The sequence below is a fragment of the Rhizoctonia solani genome, chromosome 3, assembly GCF_016906535.1.
Source record: "Rhizoctonia solani chromosome 3, complete sequence".
Taxonomy (NCBI): Eukaryota; Fungi; Basidiomycota; class Agaricomycetes; order Cantharellales; family Ceratobasidiaceae; genus Rhizoctonia; species Rhizoctonia solani.
The window spans coordinates 219,761-238,230 of record NC_057372.1 but is presented as its reverse complement, the minus strand read 5'-3'; the positions used below and the strand labels follow the sequence as shown (position 1 = coordinate 238,230).

The window sequence follows — 18,470 nt, the reverse complement described above, 5'->3', positions numbered from 1 at the left end:
GCGGCCTTGGTGGGAAGCAGTGCGCTGGGAGGCGCGGGAGGAAGCGCGAGAGGGGGTGCGGGAAGTAATGGTGGGCGATGTGGGGGAGATGGTGCCTGTAGCAGGGCTTATGGGGCGCTTTATTGTTCTGGCGCTAAGAGTCTGCGTCAACCGCCTAGCGTTGGACAGTCCCTACAACTAATCAGCAGCCGTGAGCAGGCGTGATGTAGAGCGGGCTTTCTGCAAGCGGGTGGATCTGCTGATTGAGTCCGCTGACAAATGGTGCGGTGACCGGTGGTATGCGGACAATTAGAACCCGTCTGCCTTGTAGCAATTTGGTACTAGGTGGGACCAACGCTGGTTTGATTATTGACAGCAAAAGGCGAGTCCGATCACCTGATTTCCCTCGTGCTAGTACAGGGGGCCTTCTCGTTTGTCAAGTCTGAGTGGGGGTGTGCTAGTGGGCACGGTTTGCAACCGACTTAAGGTTGATTACCTAGTGTCCTAGACGTCTGTAAGGACGTCAAGGAGGTGGGCGCTTGCGGCCGGGTGTGACTAAGTAAGGACCGCTTAAGGCGGTGGGCAAGCTACCTACGACGACGACCAACTATACTACGGTGTCAAGACCTGTAAGGGCGACGACGAGCTATCTAAGTACAGCGTAGAGGCCGCTTAAGGCGGTGTAGACTAAGTAACTAAGTAAAGCTTACTGGGCTGTAAGGCCCTCGTACAATGGGTGATGCGACAAGAGGTAATCGACCTGGGTGTTACCATGGTCGGTTGGCCTCCTTATATATTCTACAGTTCAACTAATTACAAATACATGGTGTCAAATACCTAATCCAATAAGAACCCAATCCGCAGTCGGCCTTACTCATGCATACGTGTCACTGACGTGTCATAGTGATGTCATTGGTGGAGGTGGCTACGTATGCTGACTAAGCGCGGAAGGGGACGTGGCTCGGCGCTTAGCGTATGATATAAGCGCCGAGGTCACGTGATCGAAAATGTTGTTTGTTCTATTTCGTTTAAATTCGAGAAAATGGGAATAAATTCCCTGGTATCAATTGTGTCTACGACACCCTGTGTAATAATCAAAGACAGGAATACAAGTGTCAGTAAAGCCGCGGGATAGCCCCTTGCTAGCAATCGTCTGCATACCAGGGTGTCCGCACCTTTAGTCATACGCTGTTAGTCAGCTGAACCTCTGCTTACAAAAACCCTGACTAATATCACGCTTGTACACAGCTGCTGATTTTAGTAAAAGGATTGTTTAACGCTAGTGGGGAAGCAAACAGTTAGTAGCTTGAACTATAAACCCGTTTTGCCTATCTGACCGAGTACCAATTTATATTGGGAACGCATCTAGTGTTTGATTTTCTAGATCTTATTCTTTTTGCCATCTTCTGGCCCTATTCCGTTGTCACTCGATACCTCTACCTTGAAAAAACTCTCCTTGACATCAACCATATTCTTTTGGGTCGAATTGAGAACCTCGAAGAACACATAGCACGAATCAAAGAACCTGGTCTTGTTCAAAACATTGCAATCATAAAAAGTCATCGATCCTTTGCTGAGCGCCTTAAACTATATACAAAACAGAGGCACAGGAACATAGAAATCTGATCGCAAACCTCGAATCTCATAACCGCAATCTTGCTCTAACTATTGAAGAGCAAGAGCGCATTATCGAGGAAAAAGACCGGTTGTTGGTTGAAAAAGAACTCGAGTTAGACAATTTCCATTGTTCTATCCAGGATATCACCCAAGACGGAAAGGGTCGAATCCATTATTACAAAGAATATGAGTTTTTGCAGTCTCATATGACAATGCCTGGTTTGGGCGAGATGGGAGAAACTAGTCTGATCCCCTCCCAAATCCAATCGGGGTGGTCTGCCCCTTCTTCTTGAACACATACCCCTGCTCCTGCGGCTGTGCTGCCTCATGTATATTCTCCTATGTCTTTTGACCACATGTCTGATTGAGAATTATTAAATATGGTTGCCCAAAATATGATTGTGCTAAAAAAGGAATTTTCACAACTACAAAGCGCTTACAAAGCACAACACAATCAAATAGCGTTGTTAAGGGCGGAACTTGAGGAACATCGCGATCAATTGCGTAATCAACATATTTTCTATTCAAACCAAATTCAAGGGGCGGCCGCGTCCATTCAGGCTGTGCAAGATCAACTTCTTCATCAATCTTCCTCTCGTTCCACAGTTCCACCTCCACTGCCCCCACCTGCTGGCACTGCCACCACTATTAATCCCCCACCTGCCCCTACGTCTTCTAATTCCAATTTAAAATTTGCCAAGCCAAACAAGTTTAGTGGCAAAAAAGAAGACGCCCTCAATTTTTTTATTGCCTGCTAGGCTTACATAAGGGCAAAGGGAGCAAACCGGTCCCATGAAGAAAAATTTTGTGGGTGACATCATATTTTGAGGGAGCAGCAGAAGATTGGGTACGCCCATACAAGGAAAGAAAGGTGTTTAGGGGAGAAGCGGTCCCATTATTGGAAGATATTGATGTATTCTGGGCAGAGTTCACTAAACATTATGTGGACACAAATTGTGATGAAAAGTACCGCCAAAAATGGAACAACTTGCGGCAGAAGGCTTTGGTACAAGAATACACCCGGGAATTTCAACAATACTCTGTTTCCCTGGGATATAGTGACGAAACCCTGCGCAATAAGTACTATGATGGCCTCCAAAACAATATTAAGGACATCATGCTGTCAACTATGTTCCAATGGCGCCGCGCTACTGCCCAACAAGTCTATGATAAGGCAGAGGAGATTGCAAACCATATCGAATCTACACGCTTATCTCATCCTTCTGTCTCTACAGTCCGCGCCCCTGCCAATGCCGCCCCCACTACCACTTCCATTCCCCCTTCCAACCGCACTTGTCTCAATGTGGGAGACAATGTTTATATGATTGACCCAACCACCCGCCGCGCCAAGAAAGGCGCTATCACTTCAATTGTTTGCACTACCTCTGGCAATATGCCAAATGTTCGTTGGAATGGAGAATCCAAGGACACCATGATCCCATTCCCCTCCCTAAAAAAGGATGAGCGTCCTGCAGCGGCCGCCCCAGTTAAACCAATTGTTGCCCCTGTTCCGGTGTTAGCCACAAGCAAGGGTCCAGGCCCCATGGATCTTGATGGAAGGGGTTTTGCAAATCTAACCTGCCATGTGTGCGGCGGAAAGGGCCATTTTGCACGCAACTGTCCCTCTAAGCCTATGTCTGGACATGTGGCTAATGTCGAATGGTCTTGGGAAAGGCCTAAAGAAGAAAATAGGATTGAAATCGTCTCTGATGAGGAAGAGTTGGGAAAAGGAAAAGCCAAGGCCAACTAAGGAGTAAGGCACTTGGCTGTATGCTTGCGGATTTGCATTATGTAAACAATGATTTCGAAATACTCTCTTTATGTAATACATCTCAAATATATGCATCGTTCTCTGCAAATCCGTGTGAGACTCCTAAAACCCAAAAAACAAGTTTTTTGGCTAAACCTTTTCAAGGAAAAGCCATGATTGACTCTGGGGCAACTTCTTGCTTCATCCACCCTCTTTTAGTAGAAACCTATCGGCTTCCAACCTATATACATCCAATTCCCAAGAAACTACGCGTTATTGATGGCCAAGAAATTGATTCTGGCCAAATCACTCATTTTACTTGGTTTAAATGTACCATTGGCAACCACACCAAAGAATTAGAGTGCCATATTTCCAATATTGGCAACCATCAATTAGTTTTAGGGATGTTGTGGTTAAAAAAGCACAATCCCCAAATATCATGGGAAAAACATACGCTTGTTTTCAACTCGTTATATTGTTCCAATAATTGTCTGTCTGTACCCGCTGTCTTAGAACTCAAGGCAGTAGAAGAAATACCACTACCTTATCAAGAATTTTCCAAGGTCTTCTCTGAGGAAGAATCATCCAAATTGCCACCCCACCGGCCTTACGATATTGCCATTGAGTTACTTCCGGATGCGCGACCACAACATGGTCCCATATACAGTTTAGGTCGAAGGGAGGATGCGGAACTTAAAGAAACCATTGAGAAACAACTCAAAGCAGGTTTAATCCGCCCGTCTAAATCCCCTATGGCCTCTCCCATATTATTTGTCAAAAAGAAAAATGGGAAGTTACGCATGTGTGTGGACTATTGGCGTCTGAACAGTATGACCAAGAAAAACGTCTATCCCCTGCCCTTGCCACAGAATCTCATCAAGAAATTACAAGGTGCTAAGATCTTTAGCAAATTCGATCTCAAGGCAGGATACAACCTAGTCCAAATCAAAGAAGGCGATGAATGGAAAACCGCTTTCAAAACAAAATACGGACTATTTGAATATTTGGTCATGCCTTTTGGATTAACAAATGCACCGGCGGCTTTTCAAGACATGATGAATGAGATATTCAGGGATCTTCTGGATGTCTACGTCATCATTTATTTGGACGACATTCTGGTATTCTCTTTGAACAAAAAGGATCACGAAGCTCATGTACGAGAAGTACTTAAAAGGTTACAAGACAATGATCTCTTCTGCAACATTGAAAAATGTCATTTCCACATCAAAAAAATCAATTACTTAGGGTTTATTATATCCAAATTTGGTATAGAAGTGGATCAGTCTAAAGTTACAGATGCTATGAACTGGTCAACACCTAAGAATGTGAAGAACATCCAAGAATTCTTAGGATTTGTAAACTTTTATAGACGATTTATCCCTAATTTTGGCAACATGGCACAACCTTTGTACAACCTGCTCAAAAAAGATAGTGGAAATGGGAACAGGCGGAACAACAATCCTTTGATGGTCTGAAGAAATGTCTTACATCAGCACCTCTGCTTCTACAACCAGACACCACGAAACAATTCTATGTGGAATGTGACGCCTCGGATTATGCCACTGGAGCGATACTATCTCAACGTAATCTAGAAGGGAAATTAGCCCCTGTAGCCTATTTATCTAAATCCCTATCCCCAGCCGAAAAGAACTACGATATCTTTGACAAGGAATTACTGGCAGTTATCAGGGCATTTAAAGAATGGCGCCACCTACTGGAAGGATCAGAATTACCAGTCCAAGTTCCAACGGATCATAAGAACTTGGAATACTTCTCCACATCACAATCCTTGAATAAACGACAGATTCGATGGGCAAATTTCCTAGTGGACTATAATTTCCAGATCATTTACAGGCCTGGGGCACAGAATAAGAAGGCCAATATCCTTTCGCGGCGCTATGATTTGGTACCCCTTGAAGGGGGGGTAGAGAACCAAGTTCTCCTGAAACCGGAACTTTTCATTGCATCAATCACCCCGGATCAAGAAATCAATGATTTAATTGGCAAAGCTATTTACGAGGATGACCGTCTAAAAGAGATTCTGCTCAAACTCCAGAACAAGGAAAAGGTCTTGGATTGGGAATTAAGAGAAGGACTACTATGGTATCAAGGAAAAATCTTTGTACCGAAAGACAATACCATTAGGAACCTTATCCTAGAATCTAGGCATGACGCCTTGGCGGCGGGACACCCAGGACAAGCCAGGACATTAGAACTTATTTCCAGAAGTTATTACTGGCCATCGCTGAAAAAGTTTGTCAACTCTTATGTCAGCCACTGCAAAACCTGTATCAGGTCCAAACCAACAAATCAAGTACCTGTAGGCTGCTAAAGCCATTACAATTCCTGAACGCCCCTGGGAAGATATAGCTTATGACATGATTGTGGGATTACCGGTTTCAGAAGGCTTTGATGCTATCCTAACCGTGATTGATTGATTTTCAAAAATGGTCCATTTTATTCCTACCCAATCCACAGCGTCGGCTATTGACATTGCCAACTTATTCATCACATACATCTGGAAGTTACATGGCCTCCCCAGGAGTACCGTTTCAGATAGAGGTCCTACATTTAATGCCAAGTTTATTCGTCATCTATATAAAAGGCTAGACATCAAGCCTACATATTCTACAGCCTACCATCCTCAAACAGATGGTCAAACAGAACGAATACAACAAGAGGCCAAGATCTTTATACGTATGTTCGGGAATCATTGTCAATCAGACTGGGTATCACTATTGCCATTGGCCAAATTTGCTTTGAACAATTTGAAACAGACTTCCACAGGCAAATCCCCTTTCCAAATATGTTACGGCTATAATCCAAGATTTACAGTTGGTCAAAAGTCAGATGAGTCAGTCCCTAACGCAGACGAACATGCAGAATTCTTAGAAAAGGGCTATGATGAAGTCAAGGCAACGTTATCAATATCCCAAGAAAGGATGAAACACTTCTACGATCAACGTCACAGAGAAGAAGAAGAAATTCAAGTAGGGAACAAAGTTTGGCTAAGTCATCAGAATATATCCACCAATAGACCATCCATCAAGCTTAGCCACAAGAAGCTAGGTCCCTACTTGGTAATTGAAAAAATTGGATTGCATGCATATAAATTACAACTACCTCATACCATGCGCATACATCCAGTCTTTCACATTAATCTTCTGACAAAATTCCATCCTGACCCTCATGGACGCGACCCTCCTCAACCTGCACCTATTATTACAGAAGAAGGTGAGGAAGAATATGAAGTTGAAAGAATCCTGGACAGCAAATGGAAAGGGCGTGGCAAATCAAAGAAACTCTGGTATTTAGTTAAGTGGAAGGGATACAACGAAGGAAGCAACTCGTGGGAACCAGTGGATAATGTGGGTAACGCTCAAGAAGCCATAGAAGAATTCCACATGGAACATCCTGATGCAGTTGGAGCTTGAAGAGGGGGTAATGTCATGACCATCATTGGCATGACATGACTTTTTACTATTTTCTACCTTTTTTCCGAGATAGTTTCCTTTTTTGGTATATATTTATGACTCATCAAGATCACGTGACATATTTGATATGATGTGAAATTGTAAATGACTCACTGTTTTGTATTGTTGTTTTTGATGTGGCTCTTCTCATGTATTTAAACCAGGTCAAGTCGCCGCTAAAACAGCAAGACTTGACCTCTTTGTCAATTCACCTCAACTCTTACCTATCCCTTGCCCAAGCCCCTAGTTGGCTAAGTGCACATTACTTAAGAATCATAACCCTAGGCCCTTGTTGCCTCTCTACCCTATCCATAACCCCTGGGCCCTTGTCGCCCCTCTACCTGTCTCATAGTCCATTGGTGATAGTGCCACGGACTTTAAACCCCCTTGAACCATAGGTCCGAGCTGAGTCGTGACACTCAAGACTTAGAAGGAGAACCCCATATCATACCAGCCCTCTGGCATATCAATCAACTCCACTCAAGCTCAATATGGAGGGAGACCCATTAAGAAACCTCTATAAGGAGATACATGAATGTTTTGAAGAGAAACTTCTCAGAGTTGCAAGTGTATTCACCCAGAGTTACAAAATTGGAAATAGTCAGAAGCCCATCAAGAAGTGGATACTCACACCAGCAGAAGCTATCTCTTATCAAACAACTACATCATACTCTGTGGAAATATCAATAAACTCAGAAGAAATCACAAGGTTCATAGAAGCATACAAGAAGGACTCCCATTTTAAGCAAGTGATGGAAGAGTTCCAATTGCACCACAATCCACTCAATCCACCCTTCCATCAATACCAGATAGGAGATAATGGATTGATCTACTTCATAGACTCTCAGGAAAAGTACTGGCTATGCATACCTAAGGATCTACAAGTAGAAATCTTGAAGGAAAACCATGATAACCTCAATCAAGGAGCACATGCTGGTTATGCTAAGACATATCATCAAATTGCTTCTGTTTACTATTGGCCTAAGATGGCTAGAAGCATTCAGAAGTATGTACACACTTGTGATATCTGTCAGAAAGCAGGACATTGACAGCATGGACCCAGAGGATTCCTTCAACCTTTGCCTATTCCACAACAGCCTTTTGAAGTAGTATCAATGGACTTCATCATGGATCTTCCACTAAGTAACAACTACAACGCTATTCTAGTTATTGTGGACAAACTAACTAAGTATGGACATTTCATCCCATGTACCACTCTGTCACAACTCAGCTCAGACCTATGGTACAAGAGGGGCTTAGAATCCGTGGCCCTATCACCAATGGACTATGATACTGGGTAGAGGGACAGCTAGGGTCCAGGGGTAATGAAGATGGGTAGAGGGCAACAAAGGCCTGGATATGGATGTAGTAGTAAGGTGCACTACTGGCCAACTATGGGCCTGGGCAAAGGGTAGGTGTAAGCTGGGGTAAATTGACAAAGAGGTCAAGTCTTGCTGTTCTAGTGGCAACTTGACCTGGTTTATATACATGAAGAGAGCCACATCAAACAAAAAAACAAAGCATGAATCATTCACAATTTCACATCATATATCAAATATGTCATGTGATCTTGATGAGTCATAAATATATACCAGAAAAGGAAACTGTCTTGGAAAAAAAGTATAAAATAGTAGAAAATTATGTCATGCCAATGAAGGTCATGACACACTCAGATAGATGAAGTACAAACAGCGCAACTGTTCCATGACCACATATGGTGTCACTATGGTTTGCCTTGGCAAGTAATCACTGATAGAGATGCCAGATGGACAGGAGCCTTTTGGGGTCACTTAGTTAGCATGTTAGGAATTCAGCAAGTACTCACTACAGCACATCATCCTCAGAGTGATGGACAAACAGAGATACTTAATCAAACTACAGAAGTAGCAATTAGAGTATTCACTAACCCAGCTAAGGACAATTGGAGTAAGCTTCTATCAGGATTTGCACATTCATACAACACAGGTGTGCATACATCCACACAACAGACACCAGCCTATCTACTTCATGGATTCCAGCCTCTAACATCAGCCAACTTACTGGCTCTTACCCCTGAGAACATTCCTAGGCCAGCACAAGAAGGTCAAACAGCAGAGGAATTCAAGGGATCCATGGACTTAGCACAATCACTAGCTAAGGATGCTCTCAAAGTAGCATAGAATTACCAACAGAAGTACTATAATCCTGACAAGACACATGTTACCTTTGAGCCAGGAGATTTAGTCTTAATTAATCCCCATTCCTTAAACTTACTCAAACATCAGTCAGGAAAAGGGAATAAGCTAAATATGCATTATGAAGGACCATTTGAAGTCATGGAAAGCATATCACTAGTAGCATATAGGATAAGATTACCTGCTAGCTATTGCATACACCCAATCATCAATATGGCACACTTGGAATCTTATAAGGCATCACCCCCAGAGTTTGGAAGCTGACCCACTCAGAATATACCTAGAGAGGACTTCCAACAGATGCCTGAATATGAAGTGGAAAAGATAGTAGAAGAAAAGACAATAAAGAAAGGAAACAAGAGGATTAGGCAGTACAAAATCCATTGGCTTGGGTACAGCTCAGAACATGATAGATGGAGGACAGAGAAAGAATTAAGGAATGCTCCAGAAGTAATCAAAGAATGGAAGCAAACCTCTGGCTCCACTATACATCCCAATCACAAGAAGAAGGAGTTCTAAGCTCCACATGGCTTCTTCCATGTACCACAGGTGTAACTAAACTGGTCATATCCTCCAAGATAGGAAATAACAAACTACCCAATGTTTGAATCTCTAAGTCAAACCTATCTTATGGAGGATGGATTTTGCATAAATGCTCTCACTCAAATCTCCCAATTGCCATCCCACTCATACTCAATTGTCTACACACTAAATTCACTATCTCTTTTGCCCAAGATTATTACTGCTACCCAATCTCCAGTTCCTACAGGAATGATGTGCCCCTCACTCCTGAACTAGGTATCATTGAAGCCAGCCATGTTTGCAATTTGTACTATGTCTATGCTAATTGCCACAATGACCATTGCTCCCCCTATTCTGAGAATCACCCAGACCCCCTTGAACATTGTATTCATGCCATGCCCAACATTGAAGTATTCCTTATGGATGATGATCATCCCCTGCAATGGTTCTTAGGCATTTGTCATAACCCATATCTGGAGGGGTTATTACCATATATATCCACTGTCAAAGATATATATAGTATATATGATGCACAGTGATATATTAATAATATTAGTTGCTGGGGGACATTGCACTCCCTGTTAAGAGTTGTGTAAGTACAGGAGTAAGAAAGAATTACTATATACAAAATGTATATGGGAATAGCTAAGAACTAGTACTAAGAATCAGAATATATGCACAGAATATATGCACAATATAGGCTAGGTTATCAGGAATAACAACTCCTAACAAATAGTCTAGCAACTATCAAGTGCAGGTGGTTGGTTATGTATAGTACCTTAGACTAATGTTACTCAAGCCTAAGTGACTAAGGGTACACTGAGCAGCAAAAGTATTGCAGGTCAGGAGAGGTCAAAAGTTCACTTCCATTGCTGAGCACCCAATCAGTGAATCCCATCCAAATTATACTGACACATGTGGCCATTGTAACACTATGCTGTAGCACAATGTCTTACAAATCTATCAAGAACTGAGCTCACAGCCCCACTTTTGCTGTAATGCAACCTGCAAAACTTTTGCTGATTGTGTTGAGCATCTTACAAATCTGCACATAACTGGTTATGCAGTTCAGTACAAGTTCTGGTTTGTTGCATGCACATTTCCAGTTATATGGGCCATTGCTGGACAGAGTATCAGCTTGTTCCACCCATTAGGGACTGTGTAACAGAACTGTCTTCTCAGGGCCAGTAAAAGAAACTCAAAATTGCAGTTGCATTGCACTCAAGGCACTGTGTGGGCTGGAAATGCTTTGGGGTATCTCACGTGACTGCTGGTACCTGGTGAAACAGTTTCCATGACCTTCCCATACCTGGAACTGGCAAATAAGAGATTGCAGAGGGTCAGGCTGTATGAGCTGAAAATGAAAATGCCACTCCTAAGCTGGAATCCAAGCCAAATGACATAGAACTTCTAGCAGTAGCAGACACAGGTCAAGGGTATGCTGAGATCAGTTATCTAGGGCAGCAGCAATGTGTACACAAAGATAGCATGCAGTATACACAGAAATTGCAGCCAATGGGTGGGGTCTCACATTGAACATGTTCTAACTCTGTGATTGTCAATCAGGGAACAGCCAGTTTTCCATCATAAGGTCTGTCTGAGAGGAACCTTTTACTGTATGAGTTTCAACCTTTTCCATTTGACAATCACAGAGTTAGAACATGTTCAATGTGAGACCCCACCCATTGGCTGCAATTTCTGTGTATACTGCATGCTATCTTTGTGTACACATCACTGCTGCCATAGATAACTGATCCCAGCATACTCTTCACCTGTGTCTACTGCTGCCAGAAGTTCTATGTCATTTGGCTTGGATTCCAGCTTAGGAGTGGCATTTTCATTTTCAGCTCATACAGCCTGACCCTCTGCAATCTCTTATATTGCCAGTTCCAGGTATGGGAAGGTCATGGAAACTGTTTCACCAGGTACCAGCAGTCACGTGAGATACCCCAAAGCATTTCCAGCCCACACAGTGCCTTGAGTGCAATGCAACTGCAATTTTGAGTTTCTTTTACTGGCCCTGAGAAGACAGTTCTGTTACACAGTCCCTAATGGGTGGAACAAGCTGATACTCTGTCCAGCAATGGCCCATATAACTGGAAATGTGCATGCAACAAACCAGAACTTGTACTGAACTGCATAACCAGTTATGTGCAGATTTGTAAGATGCTCAACACAATCAGCAAAAGTTTTGCAGGTTGCATTACAGCAAAAGTGGGGCTGTGAGCTCAGTTCTTGATAGATTTGTAAGACATTGTGCTACAGCATAGTGTTACAATGGCCACATGTGTCAGTATAATTTGGATGGGATTCACTGATTGGGTGCTCAGCAATGGAAGTGAACTTTTGACCTCTCCTGACCTGCAATACTTTTGCTGCTCAGTGTATCATCATCACGGCCACTAAACAGATGGAGTACAGTAATATAGCCCATGATGGGTACATTTGTGGCTCCCCTGCCTGTGTTGTGGCGCATTGTTTTTGGTGCTGTCTGCATGGTCATCCAGTGGTTGAGCATTCCAAAGACAATCTGTCCAATGCAGGTAAGACAAGTGGTATAATGCAACATAATTGTACTCAGCTCACCAGGTTACCAATTGCAGGTTTCCCTGTCAACAGATACAACAGCAACAACAAAGCAGTGGGACCGCTTACTCTGCTGCCTGAGAATGCTCTGCTGCCCCAGTTGGTTGACTTTGCAGAAGTCCCCTTCAACTATGCCACCCGGGGACTTCCCTCCCAAGAACCCTCCAAGCAACCCAAAACAGCTTACCTGGGTTACCAAAACAGCAATTTGTTTATGGCTCCAGAATACACCCTTCTACACACCGCCAACAAAGCAGGCAGGTTCCCTGCTCCATCTTATGCCTACAGCCACAAGCATGACATTGCTGCCCTCATGCAGCAACTGTCTTTGGTTGCCATTGCACAGAGTGCTGACCCAATCTCCCCCAGGTTTGGTAACAACTTCATTGCTTCTGTTTGGGAATGGCCAGGAGAACCAAACCCTGTTGTCAACTTGGGACCACCTGAATGGCCCACTGTACCACAGCAGCATATGCTGCTGTTCTTGTAGGAAGACCACTGGCACAAGGTTCACGCTTGCAACCTAGAGCTTGGTGACAATAAGGATGTCAACATTGGCAGAGGGCTTGAAATTGACTTGGAACATATCATTTGCCCTCTCCCTGTTGTTACTAACTAAGCTACCAATGTGCTGTGCCTGTATATACTCCATCCAAATGTTCTCTGCATCTCACTTCCTGTATTCTGCAATCCCTAATATTTTACTTGCAAATCTGATTGTTTTGACTTGTCTAAATAATTGTTGGAAACATTTTGACCCTTAATTGTGTGAGCATCCCACTACACTTAATACCAATCAATAGCCACAATTTGATAGACATTGATAGCACTTTTAACTAAGTCAAAAGCCTTGGATTTGACCCTTCAATTATTACAACAAGTAAATACCCAGCACCAGCTGAAGACTCAGAGTGGGTGACTAAGCCTTAAGCTCCCAAGCCTCCAACACCTTAAGACTTAGTGATAGAAATTAATGAACTCCATTCCAATTTCAGGAGGTATAATCAATTAGCATCCAACCTTTTATCAGGAAGCCATATCTTGATAGGATAAGTCCAGATTGGGCAGGATATGTTATGGATATGACATTTCTTCCATAATCTGTACTTATTTTATTAATTACACAAGTAATAATGCAGTAAATAAAGTGAGATAAAGATGCAAACTGAGGTTTTCAAGGTCCCTCTATCCAATTGCAACCTTTGAAAAACCTATAAACCTCAGGAATACCCTTAATATGCAATATCTTTTGCATATATGCTGTTTTCTCACTCATTTAAATATATATAAATTCAGCTGAGTAGATAAACAGTAACAAGTAATGTTTCTCCTAGTTGTAGTATTTATTATTCAAGATTCTATCTTGTGGCTACACAAAGAAATATTCAGGGTCCCCCCTATTGCATAGGCAAGTGCTCTGGCACTTAATCAGCCCTTAAGTTCCAATGCACTAAATGGGCATTTTCTCCATCACCTGGGAATTCCACACTGCTAAATTGCTTGCGCTTAGGTGCGCCTGTCTGTGCGCTCCAGAACGCTGGGTCAAACTCCCAAAACGGACAACATTTGGCGGAGTTATGCCCTATTTACTGTAAGTACCCAGTACAGTGGTATTAAACCTTTGGGACTGTTTACTCCAAGGACAAAACACTTAGCCTTGGGACATCCAAGGACCTACATAAGTAACTACTGCCTTGGGGCAAACTGTTACACCCTCATGATTTATACCATTAGAATTGCACATTCTTTCTATCATTTTTAGTATTTTTTCAGGACTTGATATCTTTTACTTTTTGATCACATGATCTTGGTGCTCATTATGCCAAGATGCCACACCAAGATGCTGTGCCAAGGACACTTAGGAGCAATCCACACTTCTGCACAGCCTACAGCACACTTCTCTTTTCACATGGATACTTCTTTTCTCATTTGCACAGACTGCTTGTATTTACCTCACTTGTCTATATATACAGCAGGAAAATTGCTTGGAGACCCCAAGTCAATTTTACCCTGTCTCTCATTCACAGAGGAGGACATCAAAAGCCAGCTAAGTAGCCAGCTGCCAGTAGTACCCATGCTCACCCTCTACCTTTACTTATCACACCTCCAGGCCTAAGGCCCCTCTGTCAACAGATAGTAGTTAGTAGAGGCACCTTACATGCTATTAGATACAGTAGTATAGCCTTTAGTATATTCATGAGTGTCTAGATACAGCCACAAGCACCCACCTCTATTGTGTGACCAACCATACAGTTGGGTCACAACACAAACATTGCCTTGGGGCAAATATTGGGAACTGTTATTATTTCTTATGTACTAAAGTATTGGCTCCCTCAAGTTTTTCAGTTGCCACATGTACCTCCTGTACCCCCTCTTGGTATCTGTCCTGGACATGGTCACCTGACCAGTGCAAGTGGTTGCATGCTGGCCCAAGCCCAAATTTGGGGGGTAGCAGGTGTAATCATGGGTTGTCAGCAGAGGAATAATAGGGCTCTATGGCTTAGTGGTCAAGCTGGTTCAATTCCAGCTAGTGCTATTTTCCTCTGTTTATGACAGTATCTGTCACAACTCAGCTTGGACCTATGGTACAAGAGGGGCTTAAAGTCCATGGCCCTATCACCAATGGACTATGAAACAGGTAGAGGGGCAACAAAGGCCCAGGGGGTATGGTAAGGGTAGAGGGCAATGATGGCCTGGTTGATGATGCTTAAGTAAGTGCACTAATGCTCAACAAGGGAGCAGGGCAAGGGGTAGGTAAGAGCTCAGGTGAATTGACAAAGAGGTCAAGTCCTGCTGGTTAGCAGCAACTTGACCTGGCTTATATACATGAGGAGAGCCACATCAAAAACAACAGTACTAAATAATGAGTCATTTACAATTTCACATGATATATCAGATATGTCCTGTGATCTTGATGAGTCATAATTATATACCAAAAAAGGAAACTGTCTCAGAAAAAAGGTAGAAAATAGTAAAAAATCATGTCATGCCAATGAAGGTCATGACAGAGGGTAACTAAGGCCTGGGTTCTAGGTTCTTAAGTAAGGTGCACTGATGGCCAACCAGGGGCCTGGGCAAAGGGATAGGTAGAGCAAGGTAGAATTGACAAAGAGGTCAAGTCTTGCTGTTCTAGTGGCAACTTGACCTGGTTTATATACATAAGAGAAGCCACATCAAACAAAACAGAAACAAAGTGTGAATCATTTACAATTTCACATCAAATATCAAATATGTCACATGATCTTGATGAGTCATAAATATGTACCAAAAAAGGAAACTGTCTCAGAAAAAAAGTATAAAATAGTAAAAAATCATGTCATGCCAATGAAGGTCACAACAGTATCAATCATGTATGTACTTGTTTGTGCACCTTCTCAGGGTATAAAAGGACCCTGTGAAGATGCTTCTAATGCACCCATTTATCCACTCTTATATATGGACATATACACACAAGCCTTTAACAGCTTATCTGTGCATTTACTTTAGTCATTGACTCACTGTAAATAGCATAGGAGGTTATTTGGCGCACTTAGTGTTATAGAGTAGGGTTTTATGACTATGTAATTATATACAGAATATTATAAAGTTATTAATAGATCAGTTATCTATGGATATAAAAGGAATAGACTAGCTATATAAGGGTAAATAAGGTTAGTAATCAGGGTGATCCCTACACTTAACAAGTAATCAAGCAATTACTGCAGATGCAGGTGGTTGGTTATGCTTATACCTATAGTATGAAAGTTAGTATTGAGTCTTAGTTACCTACTACAATTTATCTGGATTTGTTAGTAATTTATTTGACTGATATTGCACTCAGTTAAGGTGTATATGCCACTCTCAAGGCCTTAAACTCTCCCAACTGACTTACTCAAGAGGTTCAGGGTTGCCCTAGAGCCTTTCCTAGCTACCCAGTATCTGTTGGGACCTTGCTAGAGGCTATATGCGCCAAGATACCTTACAGGTTAAGTTCAGTGAGCTTAAGAGGCTAAGAAAGCAAAATAAGACACTCTAAACTAAGTAAAGAAGATCTAATAGATCTTTGTCCTGGACACGGTCACATGACCAGTACAAGTGGTTGCATGCTGGCCCAAGCCCAAATTTGGGGGGTAGCAGGTGTAATCATGGGTTGTCAGCAGAGGAATAATAGGGCTCTATGGCTTAGTGGTCAAGCTGGTTCAATTCCGGCTAGTTCTATTTTCCTCTGTTTATGACAATCTTCAAGTTCACACAAGGGGTAAGAATGGGATGAAAAGAAGATATATTTGAAGGGTCTCCCACAAGGGCTTTATATACCCCAGAGGGAGAACAAATAACTATATACATGATGTACAAAAGAGGAAGTTACATGAGAGGTACAGTCTGAGCTATTTGATACATCAAGACCAATTAGTCCCAATAAGTCCTAGTGGGATAGACTCAAGGCTATTTACAGAATGTTCTAGAGCATACATGACTAAATTACATTAGTGTGAATGCTAAAAATAACCTTGAGGCAAGGTAGGATCTCATAGAAAAAGCTAGAAACTTAAATGGTTAGTATCTCCATCAGTTTGGCTCAGAATCAGATGATTCCTTTTTGAGAAGTGAGATGCCGGAGCCTCCAACCTATTGGTATTTGTCCACATAGTATCATGCCTATTTCCCGCCAAGATATTGGCGTTGGCGCGCCCCACCAACCTTTGGCGCTTATTTGCAATGACTAAGCGCTGGCGCTTGCATGCTTACTTGTACTTGTTCTATGGTCTGTAAGTACTGTTCCTACATATGAATGTATGATACAAAAAATGCTATAAGTCATAGAAATAATAGTATAACCATTTTGCATGATTAAACGTGTATATATGCAAGCGCAATGAGGAAATAAAGGATAAAAGGTCTCATAGCACTGCCAGTTTCCAAATATAGTAATATTCATGCCCATATTTGGATAGAGCAAGTATTATTACTCCAGTTTGCACTATTTACTATTGGCAATTAGGGGCGCATACGTCTAAATTAGTCATTCCATAACACTTGGACCATAGGCCAGTCCCAACAGACACAGGGTAACCTATTAGTGTACTTACTGCAACCCTGTGCCCCTTGACTGTCACAGTTGTTGAGTTCAACATTGAGTATAGTGCAACAATACTGTAAGGATTGTTGTGATTGAGTGATAGTGTTTCAATCCACCATACCCCCTATATTGTAGATAGCTTTATCTACAATATGTCATAAATCCTAGATATATTTTAGGTAAACCCCATAAGTCTTAAGTCTTACTTAAGCATATATAAGTCCTATACTTATTAGGCAAATCCTATAAATCCTGTACATTAGTCAGGTAACCCTCTTACTTAAGGTACTATCCCAGAGACCTTAATTATACATACCCTTAGTCACTTAGGCTTAAATAACATTAGTCTAAGGTACTATACATAACCAACCACCTGCACTTGATAGTTGCTAGACTATTTGTTAGGAGTTGTTATTCCTGATAACCTAGCCTATATTGTGCATATATTCTGTGCATATATTCTGATTCTTAGTACTAGTTCTTAGCTATTCCCATATACATTTTGTATATAGTAATTCTTTCTTACTCCTGTACTTACACAACTCTTAACAGAAGGCTGAAGCTGACTTGCTCTACTGGAAATTATCAATGTCCCCTTTTCCCATGTTTTCTTACCCAGAAGTGGAAAAAATCTGCCTATTAGGTTGCTGCTGGAGAAAGTCAGATGCAGAGACTAAGAGATATTGAGGTCTGTATTGGCAGCCAGTGAAAGGGTCTGAAAAGCTCCATTCAATCTTATCCCAGCTTTGGGGCCTGGGTTGAAGCACTTATTATGTGTCATGCCCTTGAGGCATGACCACCTTTAAATCCACTAAGTCAAAGAAAATGTGAATATATGTGCAATTTTCCTGAAGATTCATGGATATATGCATTCTTATGTAAACTAGACACTGAGCACTTATTATGTAATCCAATCACATGACTAAAGGTCATGTGATTGTGTCTTTGTTATCTTTGGTCATATGACCTTATCTTTGTTGTTGTGTTTGTTCATGTCTTTTGTCATAACCCATATCTTGAAAGGTTATTACCATATGTATCCACTGTCAAAGATATATATATATATGATGCACAGTGATATATGAATAATATATGTTGCTGGGAGATATTGCACTCCCTTGCCCCCTAGCCACAGGCCAATGTTAAGGGAGCCTTCAGGCAAGGTCTGAATAATATATTATAGAAGAGATTATGTCATCCCCTCCCACCTCAAATCCATAGTAGCTTAGTATAGTATTTGATAAAGGACTGGAGGGGGGGAGGTCATGTGACCCTGGTGGACTGTCAGTCTCTAAGTCATGAGTGCTTAG

The 18,470-nt window shown here is 42.0% G+C and overlaps 6 protein-coding genes across 6 annotated transcripts; all 6 read left to right on the top strand.

Moving 5' to 3' along the window:
* Positions 1 to 1,976: 1,976 nt before the first annotated feature.
* Positions 1,977 to 3,346, top strand: RhiXN_02462 (Retrotransposon gag protein; the record flags this gene model as incomplete). Its single annotated transcript, XM_043322279.1, has 2 exons — positions 1,977 to 2,310; positions 2,433 to 3,346. The coding sequence occupies 2 exons, from the start codon at positions 1,977 to 1,979 to the stop codon at positions 3,344 to 3,346; spliced, it is 1,248 nt and encodes a 415-aa protein (XP_043177775.1).
* Positions 3,347 to 3,750: 404 nt separating this feature from the next.
* On the top strand, positions 3,751 to 5,678 carry RhiXN_02461 (Transposon Tf2-12 polyprotein; the record flags this gene model as incomplete). The annotated part of the gene is made up of 2 exons (XM_043322278.1): positions 3,751 to 4,500; positions 4,779 to 5,678. 2 exons carry the CDS (start codon positions 3,751 to 3,753, stop codon positions 5,676 to 5,678), a joined length of 1,650 nt encoding a protein of 549 aa, XP_043177774.1.
* A 115-nt stretch (positions 5,679 to 5,793) lies between these two features.
* On the top strand, positions 5,794 to 6,780 carry RhiXN_02460 (Transposon Tf2-12 polyprotein; the record flags this gene model as incomplete). Its single annotated transcript, XM_043322277.1, has 1 exon — positions 5,794 to 6,780. One exon carries the CDS (start codon positions 5,794 to 5,796, stop codon positions 6,778 to 6,780), a length of 987 nt encoding a protein of 328 aa, XP_043177773.1.
* Positions 6,781 to 7,310: 530 nt separating this feature from the next.
* On the top strand, positions 7,311 to 8,120 carry RhiXN_02459 (Retrovirus-related Pol polyprotein from transposon; the record flags this gene model as incomplete). The annotated part of the gene is made up of 2 exons (XM_043322276.1): positions 7,311 to 7,825; positions 7,883 to 8,120. The coding sequence occupies 2 exons, from the start codon at positions 7,311 to 7,313 to the stop codon at positions 8,118 to 8,120; spliced, it is 753 nt and encodes a 250-aa protein (XP_043177772.1).
* Positions 8,121 to 8,618: 498 nt separating this feature from the next.
* On the top strand, positions 8,619 to 8,978 carry RhiXN_02458 (Transposon Tf2-1 polyprotein; the record flags this gene model as incomplete). Its single annotated transcript, XM_043322275.1, has 1 exon — positions 8,619 to 8,978. The coding sequence occupies one exon, from the start codon at positions 8,619 to 8,621 to the stop codon at positions 8,976 to 8,978; it is 360 nt and encodes a 119-aa protein (XP_043177771.1).
* A 3,097-nt stretch (positions 8,979 to 12,075) lies between these two features.
* Positions 12,076 to 12,591, top strand: RhiXN_02457 (uncharacterized protein; the record flags this gene model as incomplete). The annotated part of the gene is made up of 1 exon (XM_043322274.1): positions 12,076 to 12,591. One exon carries the CDS (start codon positions 12,076 to 12,078, stop codon positions 12,589 to 12,591), a length of 516 nt encoding a protein of 171 aa, XP_043177770.1.
* Between the last annotated feature and the right edge of the window lie 5,879 nt (positions 12,592 to 18,470).